Source organism: Phyllobates terribilis, unplaced genomic scaffold, assembly GCF_046119375.1.
Source record: "Phyllobates terribilis strain yellow unplaced genomic scaffold, ASM4611937v1 Scaffold_10__3_contigs__length_209671492, whole genome shotgun sequence".
NCBI classification, from domain to species: domain Eukaryota; kingdom Metazoa; phylum Chordata; class Amphibia; order Anura; family Dendrobatidae; genus Phyllobates; species Phyllobates terribilis.
Window position 1 is genome coordinate 179,931,252 of NW_027362770.1, and position 16,231 is coordinate 179,947,482.

Sequence of the window (16,231 nt, forward strand, 5' to 3'; positions counted from 1 at the left end):
GGGGGAGCTCCCTGTATACAGAGATACATGATAAGATTCTGTCTGCAGCCACCACTAGGGGGAGCTCCCTGTATACAGAGATACATGATAAGATTCTGTCTGCAGCCACCACTAGGGGGAGCTCCCTGTATACAGAGATACATGATAAGATCCTGTCTGCAGCCACCACTAGGGGGAGCTCCCTGTATACAGAGATACATGATAAGATTCTGTCTACAGCCACCACTAGGGGGAGCTCCCTGTATACAGAGATACATGATAAAATTCTGTCTGCTGCCACCACTAGGGGGAGCTCCCTGTATACAGAGATACATAAGATTCTGTCTTCAGCCACCACTAGGGGGAGCTCCCTGTATACAGAGATACATGATAAAATTCTGTCTGCTGCCACCACTAGGGGGAGCTCCCTGTATACAGAGATACAGTGGGGAAAAAAAGTATTTAGTCAGCCACCAATTGTGCAAGTTCTTCCACTTATAAAGATGAGGTCGGCCTGTAAGTGACATCATAGGTCGACCTCAACTATGAGAGACGAAATGAGAAAAGAAATCCTGAAAATCACATTCTCTGATTTGGAAAGACATTTTTTTCAAATTTTGGTGGAAAATAAGTATTTGGTCAATTACAAAAGTTCATCTCAATACTTTGTTATATGTCCTTTGTTGGCAATGATAGAGGTCAAACGTTTTCTGTAAGTCTTCACAAGGTTGGCACACACTGTTGCTGGTATGTTGGCCCATTCCTCCATGCAGATCTCCTGTGATGTTTTGGGGCTGTCGCTGGGCAACACGGACTTTCAGCTCCCTCCAGAGGTTTTCTATAGGGTTTAGATCTGGAGACTGGCTAGGCCACTCCAGGACCTTGAAATGCTTCTTATGAAGCCACTCCTTCCTTGCCCTGGCGGTGTGCTTGGGATCATTGTCATGCTGAAGGACCCAGCCATGTTTCATCTTCAATGCCCTTGCTGATGGAAGGAGGTTTGCACTCAAAATCTCACGATATATGGCCCCATTCATTCTTTCATGTACACGGATCAGTCGTCCTGGTCCCTTGGCAGAGAAACAGCCCCAAAGCAAGATGTTGCCACCCCCATGCTTCACAGTAGGTATGGTGTTCTTTGGATGCAAGTCAGCATTCTTTCTCCTCCAAACACGACGAGTTGTGTTTCTACCAAACAGTTCTACTTTGGTTTCATCTGACCATATGACATTCTCCCAATACTCTTCTGGATCATCCAAATGCTTTCTAGCAAACTTCAGATGGGCCTGAAAGTGTAATGGCTTAAGCAGGGGGACACGTCTGGCACCTCAGGATCTGAATCCCTGGCGGCGTAGTGTTACTGATGGTAGCCTGTGTAACGTTGGTCCCAGCTCTCTGCAGGTCATTCACTATGTCCCCCCGTGTGGATCTGGGATTTTTGCTCACCGTTCTTGAGATCATTTTGACCCCACAGGGTGAGATGTTGTGTGGAGCCCTAGATCAAGGGAGATTATCAGTGGTCTTGTATGTCTTCCATTTTCTAATTATTGCTCCCACAGTTGATTTGTTCACACCAAGCAGCTTGCCTATTGCAGATTCAGTCTTCCCAGCCTGGTGCAGGGCTACAATTTTGTTTCTGGTGTCCTTCGACAGCTCTTTGGTCTTCACCATAGTGGAGTTAGGAGTGTGACTGTTTGAGGTTGTGGACAGGTGTCTTTTATACTGATAACAAGTTCAGACAGGTGTCAGTACTACAGGTAATGAGTGGAGGACAGAGGAGCCAGTACTACAGGTAATGAGTGGAGGACAGAGGAGCCAGTACTACAGGTAATGAGTGGAGGACAGAGGAGCCAGTACTACAGGTAATGAGTGGAGGACAGAGGAGCCAGTGCTACAGGTAATGAGTGGAGGACAGAGGAGCCAGCGCTACAGGTAATGAATGGAGGACAGAGGAGCCAGTACTACAGGTAATGAGTGGAGGACAGAGGAGCCAGTACTACAGGTAATGAATGGAGGACAGAGGAGCCAGTACTACAGGTAATGAGTGGAGGACAGAGGAGCCAGTACTACAGGTAATGAGTGGAGGACAGAGGAGCCAGTACTACAGGTAATGAGTGGAGGACAGAGGAGCCAGTACTACAGGTAATGAGTGGAGGACAGAGGAGCCAGTACTACAGGTAATGAGTGGAGGACAGAGGAGCCAGTACTACAGGTAATGAGTGGAGGACAGAGGAGCCAGTACTACAGGTAATGAGTGGAGGACAGAGGAGCCAGTACTACAGGTAATGAGTGGAGGACAGAGGAGCCAGTACTACAGGTAATGAGTGGAGGACAGAGGAGCCAGTACTACAGGTAATGAGTGGAGGACAGAGGAGCCAGTACTACAGGTAATGAGTGGAGGACAGAGGAGCCAGTACTACAGGTAATGAGTGGAGGACAGAGGAGCCAGTACTACAGGTAATGAGTGCAGGACAGAGGAGTCTCTTAAAGAAGAAGTTACAGGTCTGTGAGAGCCAGAAATCTTGCTTGTTTGCAATTGACCAAATACTTATTTTCCACCAAAATTTGAAAAAAAAAATTCTTTCCAAATCAGACGATGTGATTTTCAGGATTTGTTTTCTCATTTTGTCTCTCATAGTTGAGGTCGACCTATGATGTCAATTACAGGCCTCTCTCATCTTTTTAAGTGGGAGAACTTGCAGAATTGGTGGCTGACTAAATACTTTTTTTCCCCACTGTACATGATAAGATTCTGTCTGCAGCCACCACTAGGGGGAGCTCCCTGTATACACAGATACATGGTAGGATCCTGTCTGCAGCTACCACTAGGGGGAGCTCCCTGTATACAGCGATACATGATAAGATCCTGTCTGCAGTCACCACTAGGGGGAGCTCCCTGTATACAGAGATACGTGATAAGATCCTGTCTGCAGCCACCACTAGGGGGAGCTCCCTGTATACAGAGCTACAGCATATTATCCTGTCTGCAGTCACCACTAGAGGGAGCTCCCTGTATACAGAGATACATGATAAGAGTCTGTCTGCAGTCACCACTAGAGGGAGCTCCCTGTATGCAGAGATACATGATAAGATCCTGTCTGCAGCCACCACTAGGGGGAGCTCCCTGAATACAGAGATACAGCATATTATCCTGTCTGCAGTCACCACTAGAGGGAGCTCCCTGTATACAGAGATACTTGATAAGATTCTGTCTGAAGCTCCTCCTAGTGGTGGTTGCAGACAGAATCTTATCATGTATCTCTGTATACAGGGAGCTCCCCCTAGTGGTGGCTGCAGACAGGATCTTATCATGTATCTCTGTATACAGGGAGCTCCCCCTAGTGGTGGCTGCAGACAGAATCTTATCATGTATCTCTGTATACAGGGAGCTCCCCCTAGTGGTGGCTGCAGACAGGATCTTATCATGTATCTCTGTATACAGGGAGCTCCCCCTAGTGGTGGCTGCAGACAGAATCTTATCATGTATCTCTGTATACAGGGAGCTCCCCCTAGTGGTGGCTGCAGACAGGATCTTATCATGTATCTCTGTATACAGGGAGCTCCCCCTAGTGGTGGCTGCAGACAGGATCTTATCATGTATCTCTGTATACAGGGAGCTCCCCCTAGTGGTGGCTGCAGACAGAATCTTACCATGTATCTCTGTATACAGGGAGCTCCCCCTAGTGGTGGCTGCAGACAGGATCTTATCATGTATCTCTGTATACAGGGAGCTCCCCCTAGTGGTGGCTGCAGACAGGATCTTATCATGTATCTCTGTACACAGGGAGCTCCCCCTAGTGGTGGCTGCAGACAGGATCTTATCATGTATATCAGTATACAGGGAGCTCCCCCTAGTGGTGGCTGCAGACAGAATCTTATCATGTATCTCTGTATACATGAAGCTCCCCCTAGTGGTGGCTGCAGACAGAATCTTATCATGTATCTCTGTATACAGGGAGCTCCCCCTAGTGGTGACTGCAGACAGAATCTTATCATGTATCTCTGTATACAGGGAGCTCCCCCTAGTGGTGGCTGCAGACAGAATCTTATCATGTATCTCTGTATACAGAGAGCTCCCCCTAGTGGTGACTGCAGACAGAATCTTATCATGTATCTCTGTATACAGAGAGCTCCCCCTAGTGGTGACTGCAGACAGAATCTTACCATGTATCTCTGTATACAGAGAGCTCCCCCTAGTGGTGGCTGCAGACCGGATCTTATCATGTATCTCTGTACACAGGGAGCTCCCCCTAGTGGTGAAGCAGGCAAAATTCCATGGGATCTGAAACTGCATCAGAAAACAGAACCACAACCTCTATTAAAAAATATTAAGAAACCAATAAATACAAAATCAAAATCAATAATATCAGACACTGGACAAGATTGTGGGGGCGAGAGACACTTGGCTCGCCAATCTGATGTTATATGAGGAGTTTGCAAAGTATTTCTGCAGCGTGGACCCAGCGGGCGATGAGTATCCCAGATACAGGACTCCTCTGGAATTTGGCTGTAAGAGAAAGAGCGACAGATCAGAGGGACACCGGGGACTGATCACCCCAAATTCTGCTTCTATTTAGCCAATATCAGTGAGTGGAAGGAGCAGGAGCCTCCTGTGCACAACGTGGAGCCCTGATGATACATGGGGGTCAGTAACCGCCACCTACAACAGCACCGCGGGGGACGATCCTGACCTGTCTATGGGATCCAGATCACCAGGACGTGACAGGTGGAGGACGAGGCATCGGAGGCTGGAAATGGAGGTTCTGCACTGACTGCAAAATGTGTAACCCTGCCCGCTGCTGCTCATGGACTGGGGAGAAGCTGCCAGGCAGGAGAAGCCTAAGAGTTCCTCCTTTTCTTGCCTGTTGTGTAAACAGACGGATATTTATTACCTCTGTATCAGGAAATACAACGTTCTCCTGGACATGATCGATATACAATTATATCACATATTTAGGGTTACTCTATGGGGCCTGCATTATTAACGAGGACATGCAGTTCCATATTTGAACACTAGATGTCCCTGTTAACTTTCATGAAATCACTCCTGATCACCTCAGGGGGCCGAGAGGTAGTGGTCATACACGGATCTAGAATCCGGGGGGCCTAAAGGTCTCGGCCAGATAAGAAGTCACTAAATTATAAATTACGTATGATATATGGATATAAAGGTTTCCAAAAGGTTCTCAGCACGAGAGATATGTGACAAAGAATGGGGATGTTTCTGCACCTCCCTTCACTTATTATATTGAAGAACGATACACTCCGAAACGGCTGATAACAGAGAACAGTACATAGCAGTAGTGATGACATAGATAAGTCGAAATTCGAATTCGGTAGATCTCTCGATATTTGGCCGGAAAATATCATTCATGTCGAATTTATTCAATGCAAATTGTGCCCTGGGGTTTCTCCAAAATTAAATAAACGTAAAGTTGAAAATTAAAAAAAAAAAATGTATATTTTCCTCTTCCCGGCCCTCCCCTTGTCAATGTAGCCCCCCATTTGGGTGGTTTCATCCGGTATTCACTTCACACCATGGTTCCCATGGGGTCTTCGGTGCCTATTAGGCCTTATGGTGTCATGACGTGCATCGTAAGGCCTATTGGGTGTTGACACCAGACAAGGTGAAGGCCGGGGAGAGTTGAGTATTCATTTTATTAAAAATTTTTCTTGGTCAACCGACATTTTACTAAATTCGCAAACATTTAATTATAAGAAAAATTGTATTCTGCTGAATTCACGTTTTTCTTTTTGTAAAAATTTAGGCGAATCCAATTAGTCTCAGCGATTCGCTCATCTTTACGTAATGACTGTAATTCAGGTGATTATTATTTTTATTGCCCTCCGAAGATGTAAACGGTTATTAAAATACAGAAACCGTCTCCATATAACAAGTGAAATAATAAATAATGCCGACACATAGTGCACAGAGACCCAGCCTCACACACTGCTCCTCCCGATGTGACCGTTTTTTGGTTTATTACATTTTCTGTTTCTGGACCTCGAGCCGATGATTTCACGTTACTGATGTGGGACGAAAGAGTAAGTGAACCCCAAAAATACTAATACAGGTCACAGCACACGACCTGCAGCACATCGCGACGGTTATATGGTATCTTTAATACGGACAACAAGGAGGGCTTCGTCTTACATTCGGATTTTCCTCCTGGTCAGATTCGTACTCAGGACCCCATTGCTTCAAGACGACAGTAATCCCCAGTGTCATACCCATCACTGAGGGCCGAGTCAGACGTACTTTTATACCGCAGTCGTACTATGCTACATTAAGGGTTAAAGGTTTCTTATCAATCACGTCCACAGTGGAAAGTCGACATCTTACCCCTGCTGACCGGATGGGCCCCCGGTAGTTCTTGCGTCTTTGGTGTCCATTTGGATCTTTATCATTTCTCTTCCCCGTGGTCTGAGTATCTGCCAGAAAGAAGGAAGCCATTTTCCATTATCATCTATTATTATTATTTATTATTATAGCGCCATTTATTCCATGGCGCTTTACATGTGAAAAAGGGGTATAATACAAGAACAATTACAATAATCTTGAACACAATGTGACAGCGACTGGTACAGGAGGAGCGAGGACCCTGCCCGCGAGGGCTCAATCTACAAGGGATGGGTGAGGATACAGTAGGTGAGGGTAGAGCTGGTCGTGCAGCGGTATGGTGGAGCGAGGACCCTGCCCGCGAGGGCTCACAGTCTACAAGGGATGGGTGAGGATACAGTAGGTGAGGGTAGAGCTGGTCGTGGAGCGGTATGGTGGAGCGAGGACCCTGCCCGCGAGGGCTCACAGTCTACAAGGGATGGGTGAGGATACAGTAGGTGAGGGTAGAGCTGGGCGTGGAGCGGTATGGTGGAGCGAGGACCCTGCCCGCGAGGGCTCACAATCTACAAGGGATGGGTGAGGATACAGTAGGTGAGGGCAGAGCTGGTCGTGCAGCGGTATGGTGGAGCGGTGGTTACTGCAGGTTGTAGGCTTGTCGGAAGAGGTGGGTCTTCAGGTTCCTTTTGAAGGTTTCCACGGTAGGCGAGAGTCTGATGTGTTGGGGTAGAGAGTTCCAGAGTAGGGGGGAAGCACGGGAGAAATCTTGTATGCGATTGTGAGGAGGAGGAGATAAGAGGGGAGTAGAGAAGGAGATCTTGTGAGGATCGGAGGCTGCATGCGGGTATGTATCAGGAGACTAGGTCACAGATGTATGGAGGAGACAGGTTGTGGATGGCTTTGTATGTCATGGTTAGAGTTTTGAACTGGAGTATCTGGGCAATGGGGAGCCAGTGAAGGGATTGACAGAGAGGAGAGGCCGAGGAATAGCGGGGGGACAGGTGGATTAGTCGAGCAGCAGAGTTTAGGATAGATTGGAGGGGTGCGAGAGTGTTAGAGGGGAGGCCACAGAGCAGGAGGTTGCAGTAGTCAAGGCGGGAGATGATGAGGGCGTGCACTAGTGTTTTTGCAGATTCGTGGTTGAGGAATGTGCGGATCCGGGAGATATTTTTGAGTTGGAGTCGGCAGGAAGTGGAAAGGGCTTGGATATGTGGTTTGAAGGAGAGTTCCGAGTCCAGGGTTACCCCGAGGCAGCGAGCTTGAGGGACTGGGGAGAGTGGGCAGCCATTGACGTTGACGTTTTATGACGTCCTAATCTTCCTGGATTACTTTATGAGCCAGATGACAACCCAAAGAGTGAAAAACTACAAAAAACATCCAAGGAGTTACACATTTGGCCCCCTCTTCCTTTCAGTGCTAAAACAAGTGAAATAATGAGCTTGTATAAAGACTTAGACTGCTTTGGGGTCGCAGCTTGCTATTGGTGAAACCTCCCCCCACATAAGTTTCTTCAGTGTAATTCTTTCTTCTCACCTGAAGAGGGCGCCGTTTTAGCAGTGTGAGACCTGGTTTGGCGACACAAGCTACTTTCATTACTTCCCGGTGACATCAGATGACCGGGGTTGAAGTCAGGATGGGTGGGAGACGCCGTACTGTGTGTCCATGGGCTGGATGTAGCTGGCAGAACTACAGGTGGGATCTTCTCTCTATAGAAAACAGGAGGGGTTTGAGTCATCACCGTATCAGGTTCTGCAGCAGCTGAGGACAGAGATGGATTCTACCTTCTCAGGAGACGCGGCACTTTCTCCAGTTTACCATAAAGGTGGGGAGACTTCGGAGAGCAGCTTCCATCGTTCATGACCTCTACATCCATTTGATTTGGCTCATTTATTAATTCTGAAGAATGGATGTTAGGATCAGATCTGAAAATTTCACATCTTTCTAATGATTTCCTTGATTTTTCTCTTAGAGGAGTGAACCATGCCACGGCCTACAAAACACACAAAACAATAAAAATAAAAGTCCTAAAATAAATTATAATCCTATTTATCCAGGATCTTGTCACATGGGATCAACCAGGATGTTAAGAACCCGATATTCTCATGTAGAAGCAACAATAAAAGGTTAAAGACTGGGCCGCCACCACTTTGAGGACTTGGCTGGACCTCCAACATTCAACCTCCTTTCTCAAGTCTGTTCTTCCAACCCATCACACCCCTGTAACCATGACTTAATGTATCTCGGTAGTGTATGGACAATTGCCAAATGTCTTTTTTTTTGGGGTGGGGTGAAATCACGCAAAGCTGACTGTGTGGGGAACAGAATTTCGCAAACCTCACCTAATAGTGGCCAATTTGAGGGTATCTTAATGATTATTAAAAAATGTTCGTGGCTATGGAGGTTACCTGAAGGATTTTCTGAAATCTTTTCCAGTCGAAAGAGGTGGAGAGGCTGCCATACATGTATGACAATATCTTTTTTGAGGTCTTAGCTATCTCCCGAATTCCCATTATGGATGTTTCCTACATCTGAGCTTGAAAGATGGTGGGATTTGGGTTCTGTAGACTGGGCAGTGGTTCTCGCCAACTTTTTCTAAAGGCCACCAAAATTCTACCGAGTTCAGAAGTTGTAGTTGTAACTCTGATGCTTAAAGCGACCCAATGACCCCCCAGTCACATAAGACACCAGTGTTATAAATGGCACATGGTGGATAGGGGCAATTTTACAGATTTTCCATTGTGGTCCAGGAGCTTCAAGTTACCCCACTGGCCACAATGGCTTCCTTTATGTTTTGATTCTATGGTATCTTTAATGGAGCTTAAGAAGCTTCACTGAACTTTTTGCATAAAGTCAATTAATATAAAATATCTTACTTGTCCATTCGGTTTACACAAGATGGTTGTACACTTTGGATCTGTCACAAATTTGTTCTGCTCTTTCCATAGGAAATCAGTGGGAGGTTTATGGGGGACACCGGCGGCAGAAGCCCAAACCTGGGATCAATATGGAAAATATGACATCATGTTTGTAATATTGTTATAAGTTATAGCCCTGACTGTTTTTGCCATTTATCCTAAAAAAAACAAGGTATTTTCTGCATTATAAAAAAGGTTGTCCTTGGACCAACACAATTTCAGAAGTTGAAGGTCAAAAATTAAAAGATGTCTGAAATTTTTGCCAACACAAATCCAACCACATTGAAGAACAGGAGGTGTATAAGGTGCCTCCGACTCTTCCCTGACATCGTCTGAATACCAAATTCTCCTGTACTGACAGGAGATTAGCTGCCATCAAAGGGATCTGATAACGCTTTTCTCCCTTCTCTTCATTGAAAATACATAAATGTTTAGCCGATCATGTGAGATAGGAGACAAGGGTACTTTGAAAATAAAGTCATTATTCAGATGTGACCACTGAGATTCATCTACAGTTCAACTAGTCTTCAAAACCTTACTACCATTGAACAAACCGTATTCAAGACTTGATCATCATACATCTTCTTCAAAACCAGAACACCGAAAAACTCCTTCTTCAAGATGTTACTTACCTCTGAAGAACTCTTAAACAAGACTTGATGACTGAATATGCCAACTTTGAGAGTCAACTGTTGAACAAGCCTTCAAGAATTAGACGACTGAAGAACTGTTCATTAAAACCAGACCACTGAAGAACATTTTCCTAAGACCTGAACAATGAAGAAGCCCTCTTCCAGACTTGATCACTGAACATATATACTGTATAAAAGTTATGTTGAGTGATCAAGTCTTGAAGAGGACTTCTTCAGTGGTCAGATCTTCAGAAAATGTTCTTCAGTGGTCTGATCTCTAAGAAGGTCTTGTTGAAGAGGTATTCAGTGGTCACATCTCAAAGAAGTGTTCAGAATTTATATACAGTATATAACACTTCTTCGAGATGTGACCACTGAAGAACTCTTCATCAAGACCTTATGACTGAACACACCAGACTCAATCAATAAACAAGTTTTCTTCCAGATCAGACTGCTGAAGACCTGTTCCTCGAGAACTGACCAGTGAAGAAAATTTACTGAAGACCTGACCACTGAAGAACTTCTCTTCAAGAGTTGACCACTGAACAGACTTTTCTTCAAGATCACACTAAGAAGAATCCATTGAACACAATCCTTACTTTGAACGGCAATAAAAGTTTTTTATGACCTTACTTCTCAAGCCTGACTGCTAAACCAATGTCTCCATGATCAAACCACATTTGACAACTGAACTAAAATAATTTTCTCCAAGATTGTGCCACAGAAAAAAATAATAATTTTTGGGAGCTAAACTAGGACAACTCTTCTTCAAGACCTGACCTCTTCACACATGTGACCTCTGAGCTATACAAAGAATAATCTAAGTAACAGAAATCATTCCGTATGCCCCCATAAATCGCTAACTTCTTTGCATATCTCAAAAAATCAGGAACAGAATTCGGCATCACGTAAATGTTAACGGATTAAATTAACTGATTCAATTCATGCTTGATTAACATTTTCCACCTTTTGGAAATATATTATAATCATATTTTGTGGCTATCTTTTCCTCTTTGCTTACAGTCACATCACAACTCGCTAGGACTCTGGATTTTGGTGGAAAGCGGTAGATGGACACAGGATGTCCACGAACGTTCTGCTGCAGTAGATAACCTCCAATGTCTTCTTCTTTATCAAGAGATCGGTTGACAATTCTCACGAAATGGCCTCCAGGTTGAACTTCTGTGATTTCCAGATTTCCAAGGGCACTGAAGGGTTCAATAGAGATATGAGAAGAATAAATCTTCACATTTAGGTCATATGTAGGTCATAAACCCTAAAAAGTAGGAAGAACACATAACAGTTGGGTAAAGGGCCCATTCATAACTTTTGTACCAAGACCCATGAATTTATCTACCCTACCTGCCCAAAAATATTTGCATTTACTTTGCTTTGGTAATGTCATCTAGACCTCTGTGTTAGATGCTGGTGCTTGGTATTATAAATGATAACGTTGAATTATTGAGCATGTCTGGTTTATGTAACTTCCCTCTCAACGCATCCTGACACATAACACTTCTGAGAAAAGCAAAAGTATGTAATGCCTGGGGCTACCAGAGACAAAAATATCAATACAGGACAGACACCTGGAGGTTCGGAGGTTCACACATCTTCTAGACAGAGACTGACAGATTGTTAAGGAGCTTCTTCCTTGTACAGAATATATCTCTTATAATTTAGGTTTCATTATCAATTTTTAGAAAATATTCTATATTTTATATATATAAAAAAAGGCAAATGTAAGTCCCTTGGTGCTGGTGCACATTAACACCACCATTTCCTCCTAGATTAGGAGGTTGAGGTCTTGTCCATCCACTTAGTTCCCTGGTAGTGGGACTCTAAAGAAAGATACTTCCTCTTGTCCGCTTTGTTTTTTGGAGATGGTGCGACCTATATAGGTCTGTTCTAACCAACGGGAAAGGGGATAGATAAACCCCAAGGAGAAATCTAACTGGACTTAAGTGGTCAACAGATACTGGCTTGAAAAAAATTGCTCTATTGAGGACTCTTCATGTAGAGTTCTTCTGATGGGCTCCAAAATTGAAGTAGGTTAGAAAGATGATCTATGGGTCTCTTGAGGGTCATACTGGCCAACAAGAGATGGAAAGGGGGTGAAAAAGTGCAAAGTCTACCTGGAGACCTCTATAAATTAAGGTGGAATTTACCTCCAAACTAGCATGCCTCTAACTCACTAGGTGCACACAATGCATAGTTGGGCCAACCTGAGAGATGATGTTGAGGAATGGTTTCTAAAACATGGGCCTGGGAGATATCAGATGTCATGTTAGAGACATTGATGGAAAGTACAGTGGAGATGTGACTGCACTGTACGATGAAGTCTAGGGAAAGTGGTTACGAGATGACATGTAAAGACCATCGATGAAGGGTGCGATGGTGAACTGACCTGGATACGGCTTCCTTGGTGCCACCACCGATCATGGGCGTAGTGTTGGTGACTACTTGAGGGTACACATTGTTTTCCATCATAGACTCGAAAGAGCTCTGTGTTTTGATAGGGTCTGAACTGGTGGAACTCAAGAGAGGTGCAGTAGTCGGCCTCATCACCAGCTCAGCTTGGTGGCCCTCATCTTCTGGGTAAAGTAGATCTAAAATTAAGTTTGTAAAGGGACAAAGTCCAGATTAGTTTCTGATACTCTGAATCTCTATATGGCGCTGTCATATTCATGATATTCACCCCCGACCTAAGTCAGTTTACAACGTGCTACAGCATAGGCACCATACATATGATAGCTGAAGCCATATTGCGTTCTCAGCCCATATCTTGACCCTCCAGGGACACAGAAGTCTTACCAGGACTTTCTTCTTCTGTTGAATTATTCCCGTCAGAGGTGGCTTCGCTGTTGGACAATGTACAAGGATCCGATGGGATTAATTCGGGCACAGAACCATTGGTGTCATCAGGAAAAGGGTGGAAGGTTGAAGACTGAATAGATTCTGGTAATAAATGTGAGGAGGATGGCGGGGTGCGGAGAGCAAGCAGTGGGCGGATAGTCATCCTGCAGGGAAGACAGAGGCCTTCACTGTACGTCATAAATGCAACTATGATAGCGATGGTGGTCGGTAATAACGGGAGAAGTAACTATCATCATTTTATAAAACTAGAGCAATATCATTGGAATTTTCACGCACTCTCTGAACACTGACCAGGAGGGGGCAGAATTGAGATGTGAACTCCTCCGACTTCCGGGAACCATGCAAAACTCTAAGAGCGGCTCTGGGTGTGAGGGCAAAATAGGAGGAGTATAAGCGAAGAAGAGCAAAGCCATTCAGTATCACACACAGATTTATCCTGGAGTTGTGTGTTAAGAGGCTGAAGCCAATAAAGTGCTGATGCTGGATCTTAAATGCAGAAACTTGGCAGCGGCACATCTCAAAAAATATCCCACCCTCTATCCATAAGAGATACGCAAATCATTGCATTCTAGTTTTCTTTACATTTTATGCAGCCTCCCAAGTTTTTGAGAATTGGGGTTGTAAGTGTTTCCGTCATTAGGCTGAGTATACGCTGACCTGTTGAAGGAACCTAGCGATCAGATGTAAATGATCATGGTAGCAAGAGTTCATTTTCCCTGCAGCGCCACCACAGGTTACACAAAGCATTACGCAGCTCTCATTGAAATGAATGGGCTGTCTGCGTAAGTAAAGGAGGCGCTGGATCCTCCAGAGTGATGGACGCTCTTTGTAGCTACTCTTAGCACTGGAGGTCCTAGCTCAGCTTTACTAAAGTGAATGGCCCTGAAGTATAATAATATGTCCAAACTATGGACAAGGGTGGAGATGTTTCTGGAAAGCCAGCCATATTTCTGTACTCCCGGACAACTCCTTTAAGTCTACTAGACAATGATGGACAGCTCTACACACATTCCCTATAGTAGATGCCACCTTACTGCTGTTCTTCCTCTTCCAGCAAAGACCTCAGGGCATCCAGCTCGTTCCTCAGCGATACGTTGGTTTCTTGAAAGGTGTTCAGCTCCTTCATTTTGGCCAAGAGAAGATCCTGCAGCTCCTGGAAGACACAGGATGTTTGATATGTGAGACACATAGAAAATTTAGATGGATGGATGGAAAAATGGATGGATATTTATATTCACTCTGATAATAAGATCCTTTCTAGGAACATTTTTTCCCTTCAGAAGGACTCTCAGCCACCCCCGCTCCCTCTTTTCCTGCCGCTGATTGTAATGATGTGCGTTCAAGGACTTTGCTGAGCTGTAATAAGAACCTAATTAAATCTCAGACAATTCCTTCTTCAGCTCCGCAGCACGGAGGACACATCACGTGACCTCAGCCATTAGCTGGATCGGCCCCAGAATGCTCAATTTTTCCTCTTGACTCAAACAATTAGGGGCTGAGTGAAGTCTGGATCACTGCAATGCCTGATTTACAGCGTAACTAGCGGACAATTATCTGCCCGACCACATTATTACATAGAAATGACCTGACGATAATCCTCCAAGGGACACGAGGCTCATCAGAATCACCCCTGCGGCCCCCTCCTCTCTCAAAGACCCCTCCTCTCCCGCAGACCCTTTCTCTCCAGCAGACCTCATCCTCTCCCGCAGACCCCATCCTCTCCCGCAGACGCCTCCTCTCCCGCAGACCCCATCCTCTCCCGCAGACGCCTCCTCTCCCGCAGACCCCATCCTCTACTGCAGACCCTTCCTCTCCTCCTTCAGATTCCTCCTCTCTCGCAGATTCATCCTCTCCAGCAGGCTCCTCCTCCCTGCAGACCTCTCCTCTCCCACAGACTCATCCTCTCTTGCAGACCCCTCCTCTCTCGTAGACCCCTTTTTTCTTGCAGACCCCTCCTCTCCTGCAGACCCTTCCTTTCCTGCAGACCCCATCCTCTCCCGCAGACCCCTCCTCTCTGACAGACCCCTTTTCTGTCGCAGATCCCTTTTCTCCTCCCTGCAGACCCCTTCTCTTCCGCAGACCCCTCCTCTCCCGCAAACTCCTCTTCTCTTTCAGACCCCTCCTCTCCTGCAGACCCCTCCTCTCTTGCAGACCCCTTTTCTCTCGCAGATCCCTCCTCTCCCGCAAACTTCTCTAACAGACCTCTCTTGAAGACTCAGCTTCTCCTGCAGACACCTCCCCTCCCGCAGATTCCTCCCCTCCCTCAGACTCCTTCTCTCCTGCAGACACCTCCCCTCCTGCTGACCCCTCCTCTCCTGCAGACTCCTTCTCTTCTACAGACACCTCCCCTCCCGCAGATCCCTCCCCTCCCGCAGACTCCTTCTCGTCTACAGACACCTCCCCTCCGGCAGATCCCTCCCCTCCCGCAGACTCCTTCTCTCCTACAGACACCTCCCCTCCCGCAGATCCCTCCCCTCCCGCAGACTCCTTCTCTCCTACAGACACCTCCCCTCCCGCAGATCCCTCCCCTCCCGCAGACTCCTGCTCTCCTACAGACACCTCCCCTCCCGCAGATCCCTCCCCTCCCCCAGACTCCTTCTCTCCTACAGACACCTCCCCTCCCGCAGATCCCTCCCCTCCCGCTGACTCCTTCTCTCCTACAGACACCTCCCCTCCCGCAGATCCCTCCCCGCCCGCAGACTCCTGCTCTCCTACAGACACCTCCCCTCCCTCAGACACTTCCCCTCCCGCAGACTCCTTCTCTCCTGCAGACACCTCCCCTCCCGCAGATCCCTCCCCTCCCGCAGACTCCTTCTCTCCTGCAGACACCTCCCCTCCCGCAGACACCTCCCGTCCCGCAGATCCCTCCCCGCCCGCAGACTCCTGCTCTCCTACAGACACCTCCCCTCCCTCAGACACTTCCCCTCCCGCAGACTCCTTCTCTCCTGCAGACACCTCCCCTCCCGCAGATTCCTCCCCTCCCGCAGACTCCTTCTCTCCTGCAGATCTCTCCCCTTCTGCTGACTCCTTCTCTCCTGCAGACACCTCCCCTCCTGCTGACCCCTCCTCTCCTGCAGACACCTCCCCTCCTGCTGACCCCTCCTCTCCGCAGACACCTCCCCTCCTGCTGACCCCTCCTCTCCCGCAGACTCCTTCTCTCCTACAGACACCTTCCCTCTCGCAGACTCCTTCTCTCCTACAGACACCTCCCCTCCTGCAGATCCCTCCCTTCCCGCAGACTCCTCTCCTACAGACACCTTCCCTCCCGCAGATCCCTCCCCTCCCGCAGATTCCTTCTCTCCTACAGACTCCTCCCCTCCCGCAGATCCCCCCCCTCCCGCAGACTCCTTCTCTCCTGCAGACTCCTTCTCTCCTACAGACACCTCCCTTCCCGCAGATTCCTCCCCTCTCGCAGACTGCTTCTCTCCTACAGACACCTCCCCTCCCGCAGATCCCTCCCCTCCTGCAGACTCCTTCTCTCCTACAGACACCTC

At 46.9% G+C, this 16,231-nt stretch overlaps 1 protein-coding gene across 5 annotated transcripts in view; it reads right to left on the minus strand.

Annotated features, from left to right (window-relative positions):
* Positions 1 to 4,191: 4,191 nt before the first annotated feature.
* Positions 4,192 to 16,231, minus strand: part of LMNTD1 (lamin tail domain containing 1) — a 108,167-nt gene continuing 96,127 nt past the window's right edge. For 3 of the 5 annotated variants that reach the window (XM_073650259.1, XM_073650260.1, XM_073650263.1), the window contains 10 exons: positions 13,772 to 13,890; positions 12,675 to 12,880; positions 12,268 to 12,469; positions 10,885 to 11,071; positions 9,190 to 9,309; positions 8,098 to 8,306; positions 7,850 to 8,022; positions 6,323 to 6,411; positions 4,671 to 4,841; positions 4,353 to 4,486 (listed from right to left, as the gene is read on the minus strand). In XM_073650259.1, the coding sequence (XP_073506360.1) occupies positions 4,689 to 4,841; positions 6,323 to 6,411; positions 7,850 to 8,022; positions 8,098 to 8,306; positions 9,190 to 9,309; positions 10,885 to 11,071; positions 12,268 to 12,469; positions 12,675 to 12,880; positions 13,772 to 13,890 (1,458 nt within the window). In that variant the 3' untranslated portion in view covers positions 4,353 to 4,486; positions 4,671 to 4,688. Of the gene's footprint in view, positions 4,487 to 4,670; positions 4,842 to 6,322; positions 6,412 to 7,849; positions 8,023 to 8,097; positions 8,307 to 9,189; positions 9,310 to 10,884; positions 11,072 to 12,267; positions 12,470 to 12,674; positions 12,881 to 13,771; positions 13,891 to 16,231 lie in introns of all 5 variants that reach the window. The other 2 variants (XM_073650264.1, XM_073650261.1) reach the window with 2 other exon arrangements.